The sequence below is a fragment of the Salmo salar genome, chromosome 17 (genome assembly GCF_965601325.2).
Source record: "Salmo salar chromosome 17, fSalSal1, whole genome shotgun sequence".
NCBI lineage: Eukaryota > Metazoa > Chordata > Actinopteri > Salmoniformes > Salmonidae > Salmo > Salmo salar.
The window spans coordinates 59663676-59688076 of record NC_138307.1 but is presented as its reverse complement, the minus strand read 5'-3'; the positions used below and the strand labels follow the sequence as shown (position 1 = coordinate 59688076).

The following is a 24401-nucleotide window of genomic DNA, read 5'->3' as shown; positions in this document are numbered from 1 at the left end:
CACAGATTCAAACACCGCGGTGCCTCGGAGAGTCTCAGTATCCGGGAATAGGCCTATATAGACTATTCGATCAAACAAATCATAGCAACTCTCAATATTATTTCAGTCTACGACAAATCGCCAGAAGCTCAATGAAGACGGAGAGTGTGGTGCAAAACATTCCGTTCGTCGGCAGAAAGCGAAGTCTGATCGAAGATGCCCGGAAAGAGCGCGCCAGCGGTTCATCGTCCCCTGGCCCATCGCGGGGCGGTGAAAACTTTATGTTTGAGGAAAAGGAAGGAACGGTGACACTGAACATTCTTTTTGCACTCAGCCATGAGAAGAATGCAGGGTTCTTTAAAACTGGCAAAGTCTTTGAGGTAAGGAAAGCATGTTCATCATTAGATATGAGTTGCAGATGGAGCTTCAATAAAATCAGGCCTACCGCATCGAATCAATTTGCTAAAATATAAATGTGTTTGTTTAAATATGATATGTATGTCTTTACCATGCATTCAGACGTTTGAAGCCAAGCTTCTGAATATTGAGAGCCGACCAGGGAGGAAGTCTAAGAACAGTGGCTATGATGATCTGGAGATCTTTATGAGGTGTGAAGTGCACAGCTCTGACACAGACATCTTCATCAACTCACTCAAGAGAGTCGCGGACGACGTACGCACCATCCCAGAGGAAAAAGGTTATAATAACATTTGAATGAAATAATAATCATAGGTTTCTATTAATAGTAACGTTTTTCTTATTTTTTTAAATGATCGATTAGAATACAATAACACCTAATAATTTAAATTGTGTGGAATAATTATGCTGTGCCATATTTTCCTGTTTCCTTGTTTTAGTTCCCTGGTTCCCCAGAAAGATCAGAGATCTGGATAAATGCAACCTGTTGATAACGAAATATGATCCAGATATGGACCAGGACCATCCAGTTAGTGTTTATGTTTACCTTAGCAATATTGCTAGGCTACCATTTATATGGCATTGATACAATACTTGTATAATTCATTGAATTGTTAGCAATAATACTCAGCTAAAGAATAACAAACTAAAAATGTTATGGCTAACTAAATGTTATGATTCCTTTTTCAGGGATTCAGTGATCCAGAATACAGAAAAAGAAGGTGCTTCATCGCTGAACTTGCAGCAAATTACAAACAGTAAATTGATCCCATTTTCACCTTTCAAAAAAGTTATTCCCATGTAGTGAGTCGCTCTTAGGTGCCAGCACTGCATCATTGGACCAATGGCATGACATCGTAGAAATGCATTCGTAAAGCAATGACTGATGTATTGATGCATCCATCTCTGTTCCACAGTGGGGAACCATTACCCAGAGTGGAGTACACACCAGAGGAGGTGGCCACGTGGTGAGAATAACAGCTGATGTATAGTATACTGGAGATGGCCATCATACCATAATACTAGACTTCTTTCATAATGATAATAATCTAGTCAATACACCTGTGGAGTTGGAATGACAGTGTTCTAATGACTCTGCTGCTGCTGTCATTTAACAGGAGAGAGGTGTACCGGACCCTGAGGACCATCTACCCTGACCTGGCGTGCAGACAGTTCCTGGGTGGGCTGCAGCAGCTGGAGAGGGAGTGTGGCTACGGAGAGGACAGTATCCCCCAGCTCCGGGAGGTCTCTGCCTTCCTCAAAGGTGAGGCCCAGCAGTCTATCTCTGCCTGAGGGACAGAGCAATAGCAGCACTATGCCCAGCTTCAAGGAATAGAATAAACACGGACAGAGGAAAATCCAGCATGCCAATGACTTTCCATTGAATGACTAATTCTGGTCGATGACTGTGCGCAGTGCGCACCTTATAGATTGATTGTGCCTCTTTATTTTCATGTAGATTGCTTACAACAGTAATAACAACATTAGGGATGGTTCTCGTATTGCAGAAACAACATGTATGAACATCAGCATCCATGCCACTGGTGAATATGTGTCTGACAGTGGTACCTTGCTATGTGTTCTTGTTTGTCCAGAGAAGACAGGCTTCCAGCTGCGTCCGGTGGCAGGGCTACTCTCCGCCAGAGACTTCCTAGCTAGCCTGGCCTTCAGAGTGTTCCAGTGTACCCAGTACATCCGCCACGCCTCCGCACCCATGCGCTCCCCGGAGCCGTACGTCAATTGGTGTTACTGACATAGTAGAATCACTCGAAATAGTGTGTCATAAAAACAATTTTACTAAACTGATCATAAATAATAACATATGTATGATTCATGCCAATCATGATAATCAGTCTAATCAATGGACATATTCATGTGAGTCATGTATTCACTGCTTTTGCGCTTCCTTCTCTCAGAGATTGCTGTCACGAGTTACTTGGCCATATTCCTATGCTTGCAGACAAAGAATTTGCCCAGTTTTCCCAGGTAAAAACATTTAGACTTATATGGTTCATATGATGCTTGGGAGTAATAATACATCAATTATAATAATACATCAATTGTCTTATCAGTGCGCAACACTTATAATTGTTCGTCATTTGCAGGAAATTGGCCTAGCCTCACTGGGAGCGTCAGACGAGGATATTGAGAGACTCTCAACCGTAAGAGCTGACCTTTGAGCTTTCATTTTAAAATAAGCAGTTACCAATCAGATGTAAAACATTAGATACTGCATTAACGTTTGGTGTTGGACTGCAAATAATGGACCTTTGCTGCCATCTAGTGGAAATATAGAATACTGACCAATCTGATAATTTGACTAATGTGTGAAATGGAGCCTTATCATTTCCTCATCACTTGTTGTCATTCCTCCGACAGTTGTACTGGTTCACGGTGGAGTTTGGACTGTGTAAGCAGAATGGAACTGTGAAGGCATACGGTGCCGGCCTCCTGTCCTCATATGGAGAACTCATTGTGAGTAGTATTTTACATTGGTACTCTGTAGATTTGTACTGATGGAGGGGACTAATTCCTAATTTGTTATCTCTGTTTTCATATAACATGCCGCTAATCATTTCGGAATTAGTCTAAAACAATAACTAATCACTTCTCTTATTTCCATCTTTCAGTATGCTCTCTCTAACGAACCTGAGTACAAGCCATTCAACCCAGAGGAGACAGCAATCCAGCCGTACCAGGACCAGACTTTCCAACCTGTCTACTTTGTCTCAGAAAGCTTTGAGGATGCCAAGATTAAGATGAGGTACATCAATGCATAAAAGTGGTGAATGTCTATATGTGAGCACTTCAGTACGGTTTGAGTTGATCTTGTCGCTCCTGGACGCGTTGCTGCAGGGGTTTTGGAGAGGAGCCAGTGGGAACCTCAGGGAATCTGAGTGAGGACACAGAAGCAAATCAGATTGAAGGCAGCTGTTTAGGAGTCACTCGTAATTAGTATATTATGTTTTGTAATATTTTAAGGTAATCTGAATGAGCAGAGTATGGATGGACATAGAGCAGGGATGGACAACTTCAGTCTTCGGGGGCCGGACTGGTGTCACACTTTTACCCCATCCCAAGCACAAACAGCTGAGTAAACTAATTGCATTCTGAACTGAAGATCATGGTTAGTTGATTATTGGAGTCAGGTGTGCTAGCTAACACATCATTATGAGAGAGATGAAATGACTTGAGGAGACACTCGGAGTTCATAATTGCGAACATTTAAATTTAACCCATAAGAGTTTAAGCCCTGTACTACTAAGCTACAGTTGAAGTCGGAAGTTTACATACACTTAGGTTGGAGTCATTAAAACTCGTTTTCCAACCACTCCACAAGTTTCTTGTTAAACAATAGTTTTGTCAAGTCGGTTAGGACATCTACTTTGTGCATGACACAAGGAATTTTTCCAACAATTGTTTACGGACAGATTATTTCAATTATAATTCACTGTATCACAATTCCAGTGGGTCAGAAGTTTACATACACTAAGTTGACTGTGCCTTTAAACAGCTTGGAAAATTCCAGAAAATGTCATGGCTTTAGAAGCTTCTGATAGGCTAATTTACATAATTTGAGTCAATTGGAGGTGTACCTATGGATGTAATTCAAGGCCTACCTTCAAACTCAGTGCCTCTTTGCTTGACATCATGGGAAAAAAATCCAAAGAAATCAGCCAAGACCTCAGGAAAAAAGGTTGTAGACCCCCACAAGTCTGGTTCATCCTTCGGAGCAATTTCCAAACGCCTAAAGGTGCCACATTCATCTGTACAAACAATGGTACGCAAGTATAAACTCCATGTGACCACGCAGCCGTCATACCGCTCAGGAAGGAGACGCATTCTGTCTCCTAGAGATGAACGTACTTTGGTGCGAAAAGTGCAAATCAATCCCAGAACAACAGCAAAGGACCTTGTGAAGATGCTGGAGGAAACAGGTACAAAAGTATCTATATCCACAGTAAAACGAGTCCTATATCGACATAACCTGAAAGGCCGCTCAGCAACGAAGAAGCCACTGCTCCAAAACCGCCATAAAAAAGCCAGACTACGGTTTGCAACTGCACATGGGGACAAGGATCGTACTATTTGGAGAAATGTCCTCTGGTCTGATGAAACAAAAATAGAACTGTTTGGCCATAATGACCATCGGTATGTTTGGAGGAAAAGGGGGGACGCTTGCAAGCCGGAGAACACCATCCCAACCGTGAAGCACGGGGGTGGTAGCATCATGTTGTGGGGGTGCTTTGCTGCAGGAGGGACTGGTGCACTTCACAAAATAGATGGCATGATGAGGCAGGAAAAATATGTGGATATATTGAAGCAACATCTCAAGACATCAGTCAGGGAGTTAAAGCTTGGTCGCAAATGGGTCTTCTAAAATGGACAATGACCCCAAGCATACTTCCAAAGTTGTCGCAAAATGGCTTAAGGACAACAAAGTCAATGTATTGGAGTGGCCATCACAAAGCCCTGACCTCAATCCTATTGAAAATGTGTGGGCAGAACTGAAAGTGTGTGCGAGCAAGGAGGCCTACAAACCTGACTCAGTTACACCAGCTGTGTCAGGCAGAATGGGTCATAATTCCCCTAACTTATTGTGGGAAGCTTGTTGGAAGGCTACCCGAAACATTTGACCCAAGTTAAACAATTTAAAGGCAATGCTACCAAATACTAATTGAGTGTATGTAAACTTCTGACCACTGGGAATGTGATGAAAGAAATAAAAGCTGAAATAAATCACTCTCTCTACTATTATTCTGACATTTCACATTCTTAAAATAAAGTGGTGATCCTAACTGACCTAAGACAGGGAATTGTTATTAGGATTAAATGCCAGGAATTGTGAAAAACTGATTTTAAATGTATTTGACTAAGGTGTGTGTATTATCTTCTTACTTCAACTGTATATGTAATTGTTTTAAGGTCATACCAATGATCATTTTGCTATTTGATTTTGAATCTGAAGACCCCTTGAAGTATCAAAAACATTTGATTTAACCCCTTAGAAGATGATTTTTGGGATGTCTCATCGTCAGACAAACACCGCTCTAGCTCTGTCACCTTTTACCGCAAATGCGGAAGTGTTACGGATGCAATGCATTGAGACCCATCCAAACTTGTCTAGAAAGCGGCACGGCAGGCTGTCTAGCTCCCTCCTATCCTTTTTGTGGATACATCTCATTATTGTAATCTTTATTGGAATATTTGTTGATAATTTTTGACGTCAACTGCCTGTATTCAATGGAGAGAGATGCTATGCTACTAGCTTCTTGTCATGAATATGTATAGCTCTCTCGAAACAACTCCAATATAAAGTGTTTTTTTCTCAAAGTTACCGGGATGTCATGTGTCCTACTTATCTCAGTACACTCATAACTTAAGCATTAAGTAACTTCTTCTATTTGATCAAATAAACCTCAGTAGCAAATAAGCTACTTTTTTTGTTGTTGACCAAATTCGACACTCAAAAACTCCTTGCTTGGGTGGGTGAAACAACGAAAAAAACGTCACCTGCTGGAGGGAGACAGATTTTCCGCAGAGTTGGGCCTCTCTCTTCCTGTAGGTTTAAAATATCCCTCGTGGCCAGGGTTGACCCATTTCAAGAAATGCCATTGGTTGGTGGATATAAAGTTTAAGATCTTTGATACACTGATGAAGAATTTGTGCCAGGATATAATAAGTGCCACCTGTTGAGGTTAGCATAACGTGTTCCATGTTATGTGATGGGACCAGCTACAATTGTGATGGCGCCGTTTTATTGGCGCTTAACCAACCATGCCATTTTGTTTGTAACTTATTTTGTACATAATGTTGCCGCTACCGTCTCTTATGACCGAAAAGAGCTTCTGGACATCAGAACAGTGATTACTCACCTCGAATTGGACAAAGAATTTTCTTTAATGAGTCGGACAGGAAGGATATACTCCAAACACCCGAACAGGCCCTCATCCCCGTCATTCACTGGAGAAAGAAACTGAGATTTTGCGTAAAGAGATCGAGGTGCCTTGTGATGATCAGGCGACAAGAGGCTAATCTGCCTTTGCCATCAGTACCGTTAGCTAATATTCAATCGCTGGAAAATAAATGTGACGTACTGAAAACACGTATATCCTACCAACGGGACATTAAAAACTGCAATATCTTATGTTTCACCTCAGTCGTGGCTGAAAGACAACATTAATAACATACAGCTAGCGGGTTATACACTATTGGCAGGACAGAACAGCAGCTTCTGGTAAGACACGGAGCGAGGGCCTATGCATATTTGTAAACAACAGCTGGTGCACGATATCTAAGGAAGTCTCAAGGTTTTGCTCGCCTGAGGTAGAGTATCTCACGATAAGCTGTAGACCACACTCTCTACCTAGAGTTTATCTGTATTTTTCGTAGCGGTCTACATACCACCACAGACCAATGCTGGCACTAAAACCGCACTCAATGAGCTGTACACCGCCATAAGCAAACAGGTAAACGCTCATACAGAGGCGGCACTCCTTGTGGCCGGGGACTTTAATGCAGGGAAACTTAAGTCAGTTTCACTTCATTTCTATCAGCATGGGCAAACAGAGGGGGGGAAAAAAACTCTAGACCACCTTTACGCCACACACAGAGACACATACAAAGCTCTCCCTCGCCCTCCATTTGGCAAATAATTCTATCCTCCTGATTCATGCTTACAAGCACAAATTAAAGCAGGAAGCACCAGTGACTCGGTCTATAAAAACTTGGTCAGATGAAACAGATGCTAAACTACAGGACTGTTTTGCTTGCACAAACTGGAATATGTTCCGGTATTCTTCCGATGGCATTGAGGAGTACACCACATCAGTCACTGGCTTCATCAATAAGTGCATCGATGACGTCATCACCACAGTGACTGTACGTACATACCCCAACCAGAAGCCATGGATTACAGGCAACATTCGCACTGAGCTAAAGGGTAGAGCTGCCGCTTTCAAGGAGTGGGACTCTAACCTGGAAGCTTATAAGAAATCCCACTATGCCCTCCGACGAACCATCAAACAGGCAAAGCATAAATACAGGACTAAGATCGAATCGTACTACACCAGCTCCGATGTGGCAGGGCTTGCAGACTATTACAGACTACAAAGGGAAGCACAGCCGAGAGCTGCCCAGTGACACAAGCCTACCAAACGAGCTAAATAACTTCTATGCTCGCTTCGAGGCAAGTAACACTGAAACATGCATGAGAGCATCAGCTGTTCCGGATGACTGTGTGATCACGCTCTGCGCAGCCGATGTGAGTAAGTCCTTTAAACAGGTCAACATTCACAAGGCCGCAGGGCCAGATGGATTACCAGGATGTGTACTCCAAGCATGCGCTGACCAACTGGCAAGTCTCTTCACTGACCTTTTCAACCTCTCCCTGACCGAGTCTGTAATACCTACATGTTTCAAGCAGACCACCACAGTCCCTGTGCCAACCCGTAGCACTCACGTCTGTAGCCATGAAATGCTTTGAAAGGCTGGTCGTGGCTCACATCAACACCATTATCCCAGAAACTCTAGACCCACTCCAATTTGCATACCACTCCAACAGATCCACGGATGATTCAATCTCTATTGCACTCCACACTGCCCTTTCACACCTGGACAAAAGGAACGCCTATGTGAGAATGCTATTCATTGACTACAGCTCAGCGTTCAACATCATAGTGCCCTCAAAGCTTATCCCTAAGCTAAGGACCCTGGGACTAAACACCTCCCTCTGCAACTGGATCCTGGACTTCCTGACGGGCCGCCCCCAGGTGATAAGGGTAGGTAACACCACATCCGCCACGCTGATCCTCAACATGGGGGCCCCCCAGGGGTGCATGCTCAGTCCCCTCCTGTAATTCCTGTTCACTCATGACTGCACGGCCAGGCACGACTCCAACACCATCATTAAGTTTGCTGATGACAACAGTGGTAGGCCTGATCATGGACAACGATGAGACGGCCTATAGGGAGGTCAGAGACCTGACCGTGTGGTGCAAGGACAAAAGCCTATCCCTCAACGCGATCAAGACAAAGGAGATTATTGTGGACTACAGGAAAAGGAGGACCGAGCATGCCTCCATTCTCATCGACGGGGCTGTAGTGGAGCAGGTTGAGAGCTTCAAGTTCCTTTGGCGTCCACATCACCAACAAACTAACATGATCCAAGCTCACCAAGACAGTCGTGAAGAGGGCACGACTAAACCTATTCCCCTCAGGAGACTGAAAGGATTTGGCATGGGTCCTCAGATCCTCAAAAGGTTCTATAGCTGCACCATCGAGAGCATTCTGACTGGTTGCATCACTGCCTGGTATGGCAACTGCTCGGCTTCTGACCGCAAGGCACTACAGAGGGTAGTGCGTATGGCCCAGTACATCACCAGGGCCAAGCTTCCTGCCATCCAGGACCTCTATACCAGGCGGTGTCAGAGGAAGGCCCTAAAAATTGTCAAAGACTGCAGCCACCCTAGTCATAGACTGTTTTCTCTGCTTCCGCACGGCAAGCGGTACCGGAACTCCAAGTCTAGGTCCAAGAGGCTTCTAAACAGCTTCTACCCCCAAGCCATAAGATTCCTGAACATCTAATCAAGTGGCTACCCAGACTATTTGCATTGCCCCCCCCCCACAACCACCACCGATTTGCCGGTGCCCTGGCACATTGACTCTGTACCGGTACCCCCTGTATATAGCCCCGCTATTGTTATTTACTGCTGCTCTTTAATTATTTGTTATTCTTAGCTCTTACTTTTTTGGGGGTATTTTCTTAAAACGGCATTGTTGGTTAAGGGCTTTAAAGTAAGCATGTCAATGTAAGGTAATACCTGTTGTAATGTAATACCTGTTGCATTCGGCACGTGACAAATAACATTTTATTTTGAATTTAGCTTTCTGTCACATGCAAGTAAATCACAGATTTGAATTGGCTGATTCGCATTTGGTGCCAGAGAAACTGTTTATAATGAAATGGTTGCTTATTCGCAAATATGGAACCAATGTTTTAAAACCTTATTTTTCTACCTGCAGGCGGTACTCGTCGTCCATCCAACGGCCCTTCTCTGTCCGGTACGACCCATTCACCTGCAGCCTGGAGGTTCTGGACCAGCCCAGTAAGATCCAGCATGCCCTAGGCCAGATGAGAGACGACCTGAAGATACTCCACAGCGCCCTGGAGAAACTGGGCTGAGGGCCTCAACACTGAGCCAGAGACTCAGGGAGTGAAACTGATACATACCTCTGGAGGGGTGGGAAGGGAAAGACATTTTGGGTCTTTAAAGGTGCAATCTGTAATTTCTCTGTGTGGCCATGGGGCCAAATGCACAATCAATCAATGCTCAAAATAGTTCCATTTAAGACAATCAGTTGAATATCCACCTCTTCAATCCTGCTGGGCTAATACTTGCGTTATTATTATAATATTTTTTTTTTGAGACTAAACTAGATTTAGCCGTTAAATGGATGGATGTGAAATGCTGTGTATATATTTATTCAACTGAAAAACACAATTTCTATTTCTTTGCGAGATGAATGAATATTTCCTTGTTGGGTGTATGTACTAATATGTACAGTCATGTTATACATGTATTGTGAGGAGAATGTACAAAGTAATAAATATTTACATTTTTTCAGTCCAATCACAAAGGGCATGAAAAAGAGACACACATGGGGGTAGGAAATGTACAGGGTAAATATGTCAGAATGTTTATCTAAGTAGAGAGATTATAGAGAAAAACTTTAGAATGTATGTGTAAAATAGTGACCATGGAGGGATCAAGGAAAGAGACAAGAAAGTATCCGAAGTCTGTGTATTTGCGTTTGAGAGAGCGAGCAAGAGACAGAGAGAGAAAAAGAGAGAGGGAACATGAACGAGAACGTCAAAGAGGGTTGGAGTACTACAATATAACCCTATGTGCCACACTACCTCCCATTCCAAACCAACTGTTTCCATTTAGAAAATTCTTGGAAGCCATTTGTCTTCTAGTGTTATTTAGTAAAGGGAAGGAGCTAATTATGAAAGATTTAAATATTATGTTTCCTCAGCTAGCTACTGTCAGAGCCAGCACTGAGGCCCAGTGGATCTAAAGCTGGACCTGGTCACACAGACGTCACAGTATAACGCTACACGGTCAGTAGGGCTTCACAACTGGCATGATAAACTCTCGCCATCTCCTCTCTCTTCCTCTCTCTGCCTGTGGGTTCAACGGGTGATGGAGGCCTTGTTTCTGTATCAGTGACAATGTGTCTGCACCAGAGTTCACCCATATTCATTTTTAAAGCCAGAACGCAAATCGGTTCATAGATCTACTCAGACTGTAAAACACCATGATGTACACAGTGGTTGTGAAAGCCTCCGACCACCTTGAGTGGGAGGCCTTCCTGTTCAATCATTCCAGTGTAAATCAAACATGGTTCACCTTACTCACAGAGAAACTCAACCTCTCCGGTGCAGAGAAAATGGTGCACAGAGCCGAAGATTGATCTACTATACCGCTTGATTTGAGTGCAGCGGTGCACACATCCACTTCCTTAAGCAAAATTATTAAGTGTCCGAATTTTGGTTATCTCAGCTTACATCCAGCACAGCTCGAATCCAAAAATCCCCCCCAGAAAAACCGACCACTGAGATCCAAATCTGCTGAGGCCCCCACACACAAAAGGGGTTGCCATGACGATAAGATAACCACTACTGGTTCCAAGCAAAATTACTGTGCCTCACATACTAACCACAAATCCCCCAATGATGCACAGTATCATCCTGCCTTCAGAACTTAAGTGTTTCCTAATGTCATGGACCATGGTTGCCTTGGCACGCTAGCCTCCCCAGACTCAAAAGGATGGGTCATTGGGTTCACAGAGTCCTCCCTGAAGACATAGGTGAAGCACAGATCATGGACTGTCTTTTGCATTCATAAATAAAAGAATGCTGCTAAACCCAATGATTACTGCACAGAGAGACACTTGAAATTAAACAATGACCAAAATGATCCAATTTACATTTTGTGTAACCCACTGTACTGAGTGCTCTAATGATTTATCGTAGTCACATTTAGTCTGTATTGTAATGCTTTGCAGCCTTTTCTCTCAACTGCTCTCATCCAGATCAACACATTTTCACTTCGGGCTGGTTTTACATCATGTAGGCCTAAGAAAATCCCCAGGAGATTAAAGGAAAGTATTTTTTTTTTACCTCAAAGAAAACCTCTAATCTCTTCCTTTGTTTTCGCTCCTCTAATACTGCTCGTTATTAGCATTTGTTCTCTTTTTCTTGAGCCCCTGGCTTCGCATGTGTGGGTTGGGGCGGAATTAGCTGAAGGCCTCATCTTGTCTGAAGTGGTGGAGGGGATTACAGAGAGAGAGGTGGAGAGTTCACACCTGTCTGATCTCTCTTTGATTCCTCTCCGCGTTCGTTATTACATTACAACTGGAGATTAAGCTGGAAGCCAAGTCGGCCTACTAACCAGGATCGCCTTCCTGGCCGATGAGAAATAGCTCCGTCATGGTTATCCTACTGTTCAACTTCAAACCAAGGATCTCCTTGTTCAAACCAAAGAATGATAAGAGGTTAGGGGTCATGAGAATGACCTAATATGGATAATTTAAAACTGCAAGCTTCAAGCTCAGTTTACACTTGATTTAACTTGCCAAAAATTACATGGTATGCCAAATAAGGTAACAAAGCAGTCTCCAAAATCCAAGACCTAGGGCAGCAACAGTACTAGGTCTGGGATTAATGGCAGATTCTCTTGGTTGTTCCGGGAGGGTCCTCTTCAGAGAGACAACTCTCCCAACAAATCACCAGGCAGACACATCGAAACCAACGTTTGCAGGCAAAACCTTTGCTGTGGTTTTAGTGAAGGTAGTTGATGCAAACTAGCCACTAGCAAAAATGCCCTCATTAAAAATAACCTCTGTGATCTCCATCTTACCAGCTACTATGTGTCCAGGGGATGTTTGCGATAGGGGAAGAAGCGTATAAGGCAGTGACTTAAAAAAGCTGGATGTACCAACGCCGCCCTTTCCTCTATGCCAAACTGACGTTGTATACATACCGTACCTCTATGATTCAGAGGGGGTGGGTTAAATGCAGAAGACACATTTCAGTTGAATGCATTCAGTTGTACAACTGACTAGGTATCCCCCCTTTCCCTTTCCTTTCCAGACGTGTTAAGATGGATCATTGGTACATTGTGGGAGGCAAGCCATCTGTCCAGAACAGGGATGGGTAACTCCAGTCATCAGGGACCTGATTGGTGTCACTTTTTCCCCAGCCCTAGCTAAACACACCTGACTCCAATAATCAACTAATTGTGATTTTCAGTTTAGAACGCAATTAGTTTAATCACCTGTGTTTTCTAGGGATGGGGGAAAAGTGGGACCTCTCTCTGGCCCCCGATGACTGGAGTTGCCCATCCCTGGTCTAGAGACTAGTAACAGAGGTTGGAGCTCAGACCACCAGGTGGTGGTGTTGAGTCACTTTGATTCTGGGAGACACTATTGATTGAGATTCATGACTCACATTTCTCACAAAAATCTCCTTGCACTTTGCAATTCTAATTCACCCTAAGAGGATATTATAGCCTTTGGAAAATGTTCAGCAGTGTGTGCATAGAGAGGTTGCGGCGTCTTGCTCGCCGACATTGATTTCTCGGTTTCAAGTAGCCATTCCAGCACCACTTGTGTCCAACACTGCAAACGTACGGGACCAACCACATTGGACTTGTTCAAACAAAGACTCGACCAGGAGAGCGGTAGCATGTTATGATTGCGAATGGTGGTTAGTGCGTACTCTCCAAGAAACATACAGGCCTGTCTAGAGGGATTGAAAGAGTGGAGGTCTCACCTCCCCTATACCTGCCTAACTCTGTCATGCAGCAACACCGCTGCACAATAAAACCTACTGTTTCACCCCTTACACATACATTAATGGAGTAAAATAAACTGTTCTGTGTTACTCCCTGTAGACACACACAACTCCATCCAAAGGGCTGCGCCCTCGGACTACAAAACATCCATCTGTGGAAACAAGTGATTAGCTGTCACTAAAAATGATTCATGATCAAATTGAATGCATGCCCTCTTGTAGTTCTAATGCAGTAAGTAAGTGCTATTCTCGTACATGGGCCATCCAATAGGATACAATGAGCCCTTGTTTCTAATGGAGTACTCTGCGTCTGTTGGCGTATGGTCTGATGTCTCCCATGCTCCATCTCAGCATCACTGATCGTCCCCACCCACTAGGACGATGAGATATGTGGCTCTCGTGTTCTTTCTCTTTCGCTTCGTTTTCCCTCTTCTCTGGAGACAAATCACTCATCCCCTCTGCCAGCCAGTAGTATCTGACCTGAAAAGACCTCTACTCTCAGTTTCCTGCGCTTCTCGTACAAAACCTTTTTTTCCTCTCTCTTTAGTTTCCTGCCCTTAATCTGTCTAAATCTCAGGGATAACCCAAAAGAAGGAGCAGGCTGCCTGCATTAGGCCTTCCCCTTCCCAGGCCTCACTCTGCAGGTGGAATAGGACCTACAGGGGTGGGGACAGCTGTGTGTGTGTGAGACAGAGATTGTGTGTATGGGTGAGTGTGTATGTCTGTTTTACAGAGAGAGAGAGTAAGCACCTGTAGAGGGATTGTGATGTTGACCAGTAGAGTGCTGGCAGCATTGAGCGCACACATTCCTGTGACCTGCAGCTCACCCTGAGGCGCTTGGCAGAACATCATAACAAACTAGCACTGATACAAAACTTCTGAGAAAGACAGAACCAGCCCCGCTTTTCACAGAAGCCAAGTTCCACCCTTCTGTTTGTCTGGGTATGACAGTTTGTCTGTTTGTCTGGGCGGTCAGTTGTCGGACTCTAAAATAAACATCAAAAGTCCAGGATGTGTCTAAACTTTAAATTCAGAACTCAAAGCAAACAAAAACATGGAAAATGAAATACTTTATTGAAAAATTAAGAAAATAGAAATATCCAACCACAACTCAGGTCAAACAGTTTCATTGTACATTTGCATTATCTCTAATACTTCCATAGGAAGTGGCTGCATTACATTTCTGTCATCCAAAAAGAGAGCTTTCAATCACCGCCAATGACACAAAGTGGGAGGGACCTGTGACCCGCCCCCACCGTGGCTGATCCAATCACGGGCTGCAACACCACCACCATATAAACATAAGAAACCAGGTCCAGGAAGCACGTTACGTTATCCTTACTTCCAACACTCTTATTGAACATTATTCCCACACTTTTATTACTCAGAAACTGACACACTGTGTAAATGCAAACAGCCAAACACACAGCTTACTGACCTGCGGGTGACCAGGTGATGCACTAGTAACTGACTGCTGATCTTGCCTGGAAATCCTGTTGTGGAGAAGAGATTCTCATTGACCCGAGACCACCTGGAAGACCATGACACCCGTGGTTACAGTAATTGCCATCACCATTATCATGATCATCATCATCACCACAGCCATTATCATGGACGTCGTCGGCAGCAGCGGTATCAGCCGGACTACCACAACATGCATCACAATACTCTGAAGGTCAGAGGAATTGGAAGCATTCAGGATCCTTGGGACATCCCTACCTTAACCATAACCCTTACCATAACCATTTAACATTTCAATGGGGGAGGGACATCCCAAGGATACCAGATAGCAAGGACCTTGGAAGCATGGACAAAGCAGTTACCTGAAGTTTCCTGCTCGTTCTACATGGGCAGGCCTCTTCTCTTGTGGGTAACTACGAACAGACAAATAACCATTAACAAAACCCATGCCTTCATACAGTAGTGTTACACAGCATGTAACGGAGGTGCTGGGTAACCTTGTCTGAGACATTAAGACTTGTGTTAGCTCTTGGGGCTAACAAAGTATTTTGGCGTGCTAGAGACCCGGTTTCAAACCCAGTCGGTCACAAGCATCTGTCCTGCCACTCACCTGGAGCGGGTAATATCCCAGATCACCCAGTCGCTGCCCGTCACCGCGCCCCCCTTGATGGTGTCGGCGAGGCACCAGTCGGCCGACATGAGTGGCGACTGGCCGCAATCCAGAGAAAGAATGGCCTACTGGGTAACCAGGTCATAGAAGCGGATCGTCCCTTTCTTCTCGGACACCATCAGCTGTACAGAGGACCAAGGTTTAGTATTGCGAGATCTTTCCACTCTCACGCTAGATCTTTCCACTCTCACGCTAGATCTTTCCACTCTCACGCTAGATCTTTCCACTCTCACGCTAGATCTTTCCACTCTCACGCGAGATCTTTCCACTCTCACGCTAGATCTTTCCACTCTCACGCTAGATCTTTCCACTCTCACGCTAGATCTTTCCACTCTCACGCTAGATCTTTCCACTCTCACGCTAGATCTTTCCACTCTCACGCTAGATCTTTCCACTCTCACGCTAGATCTTTTCACTCTCACTAAGTATTTAAACTCTCATTATGAAGCTGGAAAGCACTGTTACTGTAAGCATCTTGAAGACATCTTCAGGATGCCAGCACACACTGACGTAGTGCTTTCATTCCCCTCCAGGTCCCATACCCTGTGGGGACAAGAGAGGCCATCTAGCATGAAAGGGAAAGGGCACTAGCTGGACACTACAGGATGGTCAGAGAGGGGGTATGCTCAGGGGAAATGAACCGTTTAAGGACTGTAAGAAAATTATTCTCCTGTCCTCAACTACCCGTTTAGAAAACAACCTCAGACAGGAAGTCTGCAATTTAAACAAACAACCCAGTCCGAAGCTTCAGATAAAACAGGTCCTGTCAGAAATGAGACATTATCAAGTCCAAAAAACAAGATTAATAAGCACTCAATTAGCTGCGCTGGAGTGGGACGCGCGGCAGCGCTAAAAATAGCTTCCGGAGTCCAGCCACCCCCTGTGTGGAGGGGAGATGACGCGCAGCACAGCGCAGGCAGGCGCCTTGGTGCTGACAGCGCACAAAACAAAGGATTACACACGCTAATGGCAGCTAAAAATATTTAAAAAACAACAAAGACATCATGGCTGGCTGGCTGGCTGTTTTTGTCTCACAGGATCCATGTCAAAAAAGTTACAAGCTTCCATCCAAACCCATCTTTCCCCAGGCGTCTGTGAGACTCTCTTCGGGAATGTACTCTAATGAGTGAGCAGCACACACCAGACCTGTAGTGATGCCAGTGTTTTTCTGAAAGCACGTAATGCCTGCGTGTAATTCATCTAACTTCTGTCAGTTGTCCAAGAGATGTGCACACAGAGCCTCACTAGCACTGCCCTTCTTTCAGGGAAAAAGGGATCTTGGTTGTAATCTCCCCCTTGAGCTGTGAAGACAGGCGGGCGGGGCCCTGCGCTGACAAGCGAGAAGGCCGAGGACAAGGCAAAGGTGCGCCTGGATGTAATAAATCACTTGGAGAGGACAGGCTGCTCCCGAGACCAGGATCTACTCTTCAACCACATCCGAGAGCCCTCCTCAGCGAACACAAGGCACCGTATCTACAGAACATTCCCCTGAACCAGGGAGGAATAAACTTGCAAGTGGTTGATTTTTTATTTTTTTAAAGGACTGTATGGTTGTGAGCGATGTGAATGAGTTGACTGATGAGGTCATGCAGAAGACAAGGCCCAAAGCCTGTTTAAATGTCAAACACGTTGGAGAGATGTCTGCAGAGTCGCGGCCGAGAGGATATGATTTTGCCCCATCCCAGATGAAGACCTCAGTAAACAAACACAACTTTTCCTTTGTCTTCCCTGCAGGGGATAAAACATATTTCTCCATGAGAGCTTTTGCTTCTTGACACGACACAGAAGTCAGAATGGCCCTGTGTAGAGTGCGGTGCAGACCCTCCTCCATAGAGCATGAGCGAGGTTGGAAACCTCAGACCACAGCAGACAAACAAGCATAAACCCTCTCTTCTCAGACCACTCGCCAAGCAGAGTTCAATCGCACGCTACGCCACATCTGGCCAAGTTGTGGTCCACCACTTTGCCCTTCAAATGAGGAAAGATTCTTATTTAAAAAATGTAATCCTTGCTGAACAAGGTGAAAGGGGGCAAGAAACAAGACCGAGACCACCACTGACAAAGCGCTGTGTAATTGCATAACACTACAACTGACGTGACAGCAAGCAATAACACTGGGCTTCATGTACAATAGAGTTGAAAGGCGAGACTGCATTTGAAGTCTGTGTGTAGATGTGAGTGAGAAAACAGCCGCCGCACCTTTTCATTTTGGTCAACGTTTTCCAAATGAGCGGAGGAAATGGGAAACGTAGTGTGCACCGTGTGAACTAAATTATGAGAGAGTGCAGGGTAAATAACCTTGGCGACTCTCGGCGGAACGAGGGTTGAGAAAGACAAACAGTAATCCCGCCTCAGAGCCTCACAGGGGAGTCCAGGCAGAGGCGCACAGCACGCCGTCCTTCCCTCCCCGAAACCACACCAACATCCATCTTGATCGGACCTGCTCAAGTGTCTTGAACAATAACATGTTCTTTAACAGACATTTGGACTGTTGAAATAATTATCTCGGCCATTAGTCATTTTTATTGGATCGGTTTGCTCCTCTCGCTAGAGTTGATGATGGGATCCCCTAGCACGGAGCGAAAAAAGCGTGAGAACATGAGAAGGAGAAAAGAGGAGATGAAAGAGTGGGATGTCGTAGAGTGGACATACTAACTGACAGATAGCTTGACTGACGGGCTAGAGTTGGGAGAAAGGCTCAAACTGTTGTGAGAACGCCTCAGAAATACTTCCCAAAAGGATGACACACAGAGTAGATCACACACACAGAGTAGATCACACACACAGAGTAGATCACACACACAGAGTAGATCACACACACAGAGTAGATCACACACACAGAGTAGATCACACACACAGAGTAGATCACACACACAGAGTAGATCACACACATCAAATAGTTGCAGCAGGTGTCTCTGTTCATGCCCCTTGAGTAAGCTTTATTCTGCTGATCCATGTCACCACGAAACCAGAGCTGGCTGAAGTGAGGAATCCATCTCACACAACAGAAACATACCTACTGCAAATCCAACTGGAAGCTAACAGACATAATGGGAGCCGAGCCCAGAGAGGTTGGGACCTCTGGCAGACACTCTGACCTCAGTGGGAGGCTGTGACCTCCTTCTAGCTGCTACAGGTGGCTTCTCCGGCTGGAGTAGAGTTCCCACGCAGGAAAAGACAGTGCTGACAAAGAGCACAGCAGAGTTATGGTAGGACAACCTGCCAAATGTACGAACACGCACGCAAGTAGAGAAGCCAGTCCACTGTTCTTTTCTCTCACCCTATCAGGGGTCTCAGTTTGTGTGGGCTGCCTGGAAGGCCCCTCTCCTGTTAACTTGATCTTTCCCTAGTTCCACCACTCTTCCTCATGCGTCCCATATTTTCTCAACGTGACAGAATTGAAATCTTTCTGCAGATGGAGCCGGAGAAAGCGTACCCCTGTTTTCTCTGGCCAGACCATTATAGAGGGAGGCTGAGGGAGAACTGTACTCTGATGTTTCTTGCAGTAGCAGAGCTTCATCACCAGCCCTAGCTGAGGCCTCTCTCTCCCCACAGCCCTCATCCTAACCAACACTTTAGAGCATTTAGGCAGGCCGGAAGGAGATTGAGGAGATAATTCAACCATGGCTTGTATTTGATGACTGGAAGTGTAACCGCGAGCTTCAGGCTGCTGAAATGATGAGTTTATGAATAGAAAGCAGATGTTTCAGGTGTGTTTCTCATCCAGGGAGCTTTGGGTTTAAAGATGGATATGAGAGACGTGCTCTTTCAGGCTCTAGCGGAGAGTAAAGTAGGGGCCAGTCATTCATTTATAAGTTGCTAACTTGATTAAACGTTCTCCCCCATCAATCACTGGTCAAACAATAAGAGCTCACATTGTGTGGGAAGGAACAAAGAGGGAGTAGGATTTGGGCCAGGCTTTCGCCCTGTCTAGACCCTAGCAACAACCCTAGTTACTAAGGTAACAGGAGGTCCCCTCAGGTTCAGGGGAGGCTGCTGAGGGGAGAACGGCTCATAATAATGGCCGGAACGGAGCTAATGGAATAGCAAACACCTGGAAACCATGGATTTGATACCATTCCACTGATTCTGCTCCAGTCATTACCACAAGCTCGTTCTCCCAAATTAAGGTACCACCAACCTCCTGTGCCCAGGTTACCCCATGGTTACCCCGTTGGCTAACGACACACTCTTTCCTTCCTTGCTCCACTACCTAGCTACTGATTGACAGGCCACATTGGGGGACCTTGTTATGAGTCAACCTTAAGGAGGGGAACAACCTTCACCAGTACTGCAGCTAATTGGATTTCCATATTTAACCAATTACTTTAAAAAGCTGGAGAAGCGGCTGTGTGCTTACGCACGGCAACACCGGGGTGTGTTGTGATAAGCATTGGGTTTCATTTTGGAAACACAGTCAGGACGTTCTGCACCATTAACAGAGAACAGAACACAGATCCAAGAGCTGGGGGAAGACACACTCTCACACACTCATATTATTCTTGCTGAATGAGACCCGGAGGAGGTTCGGACTGACCTGCATGTATGGTCCTCGCTGACCGAAGCCATTTGTTTCCCCTCCGTGGGTTCAAACACTAAGTGGTTGATGTAGCTGGTGTGACCCTCCATCACCTAGACAACCACAGACATTGCCACAGAAACACAGAAGATACAATTAACAAAACGCTGCATTTGGTGCGAGCCTCCCATAGACTGTATGACAGTTCCCTGGCTCCTTGTGTGCGCTGGGTTCTTGATTAGGCTAATATAAAAGCCATTCACTAAGTGCCTACTGTCAGTGTGCTATATACAAACGGTTTGTTTTAAAGAAACCAGATGCCAACTGAACTGACAGGTGCAGTAGTTCCAGTGGGATCTAGTCGTGAGGGCAGGGGCACTAGTACTCTACCTTGACTTCATGTTGATTCTGAAGATCAGAAGTCAACAGCCTCAATTTTCTGTCTGCCGCAGCAGTGCAAAATCTGGTGGGAAAGACGGAGAGAGAGAGAGAAAAACATAAACAAAGAAAGAGAACATCAAAACAGAGCCCGTCCTACTATAAGACATGCGTACACGCACCCGGGCACACGTCCATGTCTATGCGTGTGTCTGACTGCACTGCAGCCTGGGCTGACACCTTTGGATGTGTGTGTGTATGGTAAAGACTTGGACATGGATCAATGGAAACACTGCCAGGGAGATTCTAATTGCGAAGATAAACATGGAGAAAAACAAAGATTCCTCACGCCATCTGAGCATTTCTAACACCTGGGAGACGACTTTGCCTCTAATCAGTCGTAGTATATACCAGCGCCTGCAATTACGTACACAATTACACTAACTCACTTATGACAAGAAAAACACACATATCGCAAGAAAAACACACATATCGCAAGAAAAACACACATATCGCAAGAAAAACACACATATCGCAAGAAAAACAGACGCATTTTCACACATTTGCAGTCGCAGGAACAGACGGATTTGGCATGATGTCACGATACACAGCCAGAATATTCCCCCAAGCAACTGGTACAGGTGATTACACCAACAACTGATACATAGCCTAGTAGTCAGCGAATTGTGGAGGGCATTTCTTTCAACTCAATTGCTGGGCATTGCCAAAGATTTATCATCAAACCTCTTAATTCAATACATACTTCAAAGTCTTGCAATATGAACTAGCTATCTAGATTTAGCCTACACTGCAGGAATATTATCAATGAAAGAACAGGTGCCAAGTGGGAGAACATTTCTTCATGAGACAATCTTCAAAGAGTTGTCAATGTCACAGGGTTGACTAATGACTGGGTCTGTTTTGGCCCTGAGCTGATGTTGGGGAAGTGATCCTGACAGTTCCCCAGACTCTACCAGGAGGTTGCTGACTGGACCTCACATGGCTGGCCTCGTAGAATCTCGGATCCTCCCAGCGTAAGCCCCCTACCCCCCCCCCCCCCCAGCACCCTTGCCGGCCCCTGCCTCAGACACGCCCGTGAGAACACTGCTTTTCCTGGAAGGCATAACTACGTGCAAAACTAGGGGAGGGACGGAACTTGAGCGGGGAGCCATCAGTGCAATAACACGTGCACACGTCACACGCCGGCCCCCAGGGCCCTAAAGACTTAACCACAAAAGGTCAGGAAGTATCACTGCCTTTCCCTTTCAATTAAAGCAGCTTGGAAACATCTCCCGCGGGATTACAGCATTCCCATCCACCATTCCAATTAAGAGGAAAACCTTGCTTTCTATGTAATAACGTTCAACTTCCTTTTTTAAAATCAAACCACACCTGAAATAACTGGGTTGGCATTCCACCACTACAGTGGGCCACAGACTAGTATGATGACTGGACTTCATACGGTAGGTGAATGAGGAATACAGCTGGGCCAAGACTACTGAGTGTTTCATACCACTGACTGACACAGAGGTGGTGTAGATGGATGATCCAGAGACATATTTTGGTAAATATATGGCTCTGGGATAAGCAGGTGGTCCAGCTGTACATACCTACACGTACCCGACGTTCACAAGACACAGGCCTCAATGTTCCTAGAACTTCTAAGCAAACAGCTGGAGGCAAGACTTTCTCCTATGGAGCTCCATTGTTATGGAATGGTCTGCCGATCCATGAGAGATGCAGAAACGGTCTCAGCCTTCACTGAATAATCATCTCTTCAGTAGGTCCTATGATGGAGTGTAGTCTGGCACCAGGGGTGCGAGGGTGAACAGCAATGCATTGGAGTGATGAACCACCCTTGCCGTCTCTGCCTGGCCGGTTCCCCTCTCTCCACTGACCCTATTACGGGGGCTGAGTAAGTGGCTTGCTAGTGCTCTCCCATTTCGTTAGGAGGGGTGCATCACGTCTTGCCAGGCTCTTTCGCTATACTCGACTTGAGTGGGTTGAGTCACTGATGTTATCTTCCTGTCTGGTCTTGCGCCCCCTCGGGCTCGTGTGGTGGGGGAGATCTTCGCGGGCTATACTCCGCCTTGTCTCAGTGTAGTAAGTTGGTGGTCTGTTGATATCCATCTGGTGGTGTGGAGGCTGTGCTTTAGCAAAGTGGGTGGCCCTGTGTGGGGGTATTGTGGGACAGGGCCACAGTGTCTCCCAACCCTTCCGTCTCAGTCCCCAATATCTATGCTGCAATAGTCTATCTGCCGGGGGACTAGGGTGGGTCTGTCCTATCTGATGTTTTTCTCCTGTCTTATTGGAGTCCTGTGTGATCTTAAGTATCCCTCTCCTGCTTGCTTGCTCTTTGGGGTTTTAGGCTGGGTTTCTGTATAAGACCTTTGTGACATCAGCTGATATAAAAATGGCTTTATAAATACATTTTACGTAGGAGAGATTAAGAAAAAATAACAGTGGCGCAGCTTCAACCCACAGCGGTGGCTGGTCCAAATAACCAACTAACCACGTCGTCAGTCTGCACCATAATGAGCTGAATCAGGTGTTACTTACTGCAGGGCTGGAAAGAAAACCTGAAACAACCAGCAGCACTCCAGGACCAGACACCCTGATGTAAAGACAGAAGACAGCTGTAAGAACTAAAAGGTCTAAGGTAGGCTACTTGATGAGTTCGGGCCGCTTGTCCAGCTGAGACTCAGGGAAAACACGCAGTGTTGTGAATTCAACCCCCTCTACCTCCATGTCCTCCTCAAACAGTGGTTCACGTCACACATACAGGAGTGGTTTACATCACACATGGAACCAAAACACTGGCTCATTTCCTCGTATCCCCTATCCATGCCTCCTCAGAGAGGAACCTTGGGAGGATCTTCTCTTCTGACGCATTTTGAGAAGGGAGGCTAGAAGAGCGGACATGAGGAAGAGGAATCTGGCAGGCTACCACTCACCTTGAAGCGGCAGGTGCCTACCACCACATACTGGCTTCCTGCATAGCCCAGGAGGGATGCAGCTGAGCCACTGTCAAGGGGCTGAACTCCACCACATGGACGTAGTCATCACAGGGCACTGTGTAGCTGGCTCCTCGACCTGAGTCCTCCATGCTAAATGTATTTTTGGTGATGTTCATGTCCGGTGTATTTACTCTTTGGTTGAAGAGGGGTTAATATGAAGAGGGGTTAATATTTCAAAAAATAAGATATTAGATTATTATAACTTCCTTATACAGAAACGGCACATCTGTACTGAAAGCCAAAAATAATACTTCTGTATGCACACTGAAGCGAGATAAAGCTTACATGCTCCGGTACTGGGCTAACTCGTTGAGGGGGATTCATATAGCCTAAAGCCTGAACATTAATGAACATGTCCGTTTAATTTCTGTGGTAGTCACTGAGGAAATTACTGTAGGGAGTGACAATAAGATAATCATGAGATCAGAACTTTCCTAAACGCAAAACCCATCAGTCATATAGATCCCTTGCTACAATTCAACTAGGAGAGAGATATACCAGAAACAGACTTCTCCAGTTTTTCTAGGAAGGGTGCGGTGAAACACCGTTCTCCCGGCCCACATGGGTTGGGGGGTTGTTTAGATGGAAGCTTTTTAAATGTGTGAAAGGTCATAGGTGACAGCTGTCACAGTGATCACATAATGGGACATCATTCTTGCTGTTGTACTTACATCATGTAGGCTGTAGGTTCCCAAACTGTACGTTCCGAAGCCTTTTCACTCAGGCCCTGCTTCCAGCATTGTGCAACATCCCACATCCCCCCTGCGGGCGCCACGTACATTTCTATGGGCACACGCACTGTTCACGACACAAACTGTTCACAACACAAACTGTTCACACCCCTCTTGTTGGCAGAGAGAAAATGTTGCTGTTTAAAGGCAAATTTTCTTGCAATTCTATACATTGTCATGTCTAATGTGTATTCATGTGATATGAGTAACTCAAACATTACAACAAAATCTATGTGCTAAAAAACATTAGCTGACATGGGCTAGTTGATCTGGACATTTCTGACAAGTTATAAATAGGTATGCAATGATTGACATGACAAGAGGAAAACTGATGATGCACTAACCCAGAGTTTGAGAACCACTGGGCTAT

General features: G+C 45.3%; 2 protein-coding genes across 3 annotated transcripts; one reads left to right on the top strand and one right to left on the bottom strand.

Annotated features, from left to right (window-relative positions):
- The first annotated feature begins 24 nt into the window (after positions 1–24).
- Positions 25–10033, top strand: LOC106576278 (tyrosine 3-monooxygenase-like). The gene is made up of 12 exons (XM_014153361.3): positions 25–359; positions 499–676; positions 837–925; positions 1087–1154; positions 1314–1364; positions 1515–1660; positions 1992–2127; positions 2313–2382; positions 2502–2558; positions 2776–2871; positions 3027–3160; positions 9421–10033. Exons 1-12 carry the CDS (start codon positions 132–134, stop codon positions 9578–9580), a joined length of 1413 nt encoding a protein of 470 aa, XP_014008836.1. The 5' UTR covers positions 25–131; the 3' UTR covers positions 9581–10033.
- Positions 10034–14312: 4279 nt separating this feature from the next.
- On the bottom strand, positions 14313–21321 carry LOC106576279 (nucleoporin Nup37-like). Of its 2 annotated transcripts, none has more exons than XM_082963942.1 (5): positions 20296–21321; positions 15327–20018; positions 15079–15129; positions 14694–14786; positions 14313–14532 (listed from the first exon to the last, which is right to left on the bottom strand). In XM_082963942.1, the coding sequence occupies exons 2-5, from the start codon at positions 15413–15415 to the stop codon at positions 14526–14528; spliced, it is 240 nt and encodes a 79-aa protein (XP_082820068.1). In that variant the 5' UTR covers positions 15416–20018; positions 20296–21321; the 3' UTR covers positions 14313–14525. The 2 variants fall into 2 exon arrangements, with proteins under 2 accessions (XP_082820068.1, XP_082820067.1); XM_082963941.1 differs by having other exon boundaries at positions 14313–14786; positions 15327–15508; positions 19924–20018.
- Positions 21322–24401: the final 3080 nt, after the last annotated feature.

Bases quoted from the DNA above. Each gene is read 5' to 3' on its own strand.
- LOC106576278 (XM_014153361.3), top strand. From the start codon at position 132: ATGAAGACGGAGAGTGTGGTGCAAAACATTCCGTTCGTCGGCAGAAAG. The intron at 1,661-1,991 runs GTGAGGCCCAGC...TTGTTTGTCCAG, and splicing joins GGTCTCTGCCTTCCTCAAAG to AGAAGACAGGCTTCCAGCTG. The intron at 2,128-2,312 runs GTACGTCAATTG...TCCTTCTCTCAG, and splicing joins CCCATGCGCTCCCCGGAGCC to AGATTGCTGTCACGAGTTAC.
- LOC106576279 (XM_082963941.1), bottom strand. From the start codon at position 15,415: ATGTCGGCCGACTGGTGCCTCGCCGACACCATCAAGGGGGGCGCGGTG. The intron at 15,130-15,326 runs GTGAGTGGCAGG...GTCTGTTCGTAG, and splicing joins TGGGATATTACCCGCTCCAG to TTACCCACAAGAGAAGAGGC. The intron at 14,787-15,078 runs GTAACTGCTTTG...ATGGTCTTCCAG, and splicing joins GAACGAGCAGGAAACTTCAG to GTGGTCTCGGGTCAATGAGA.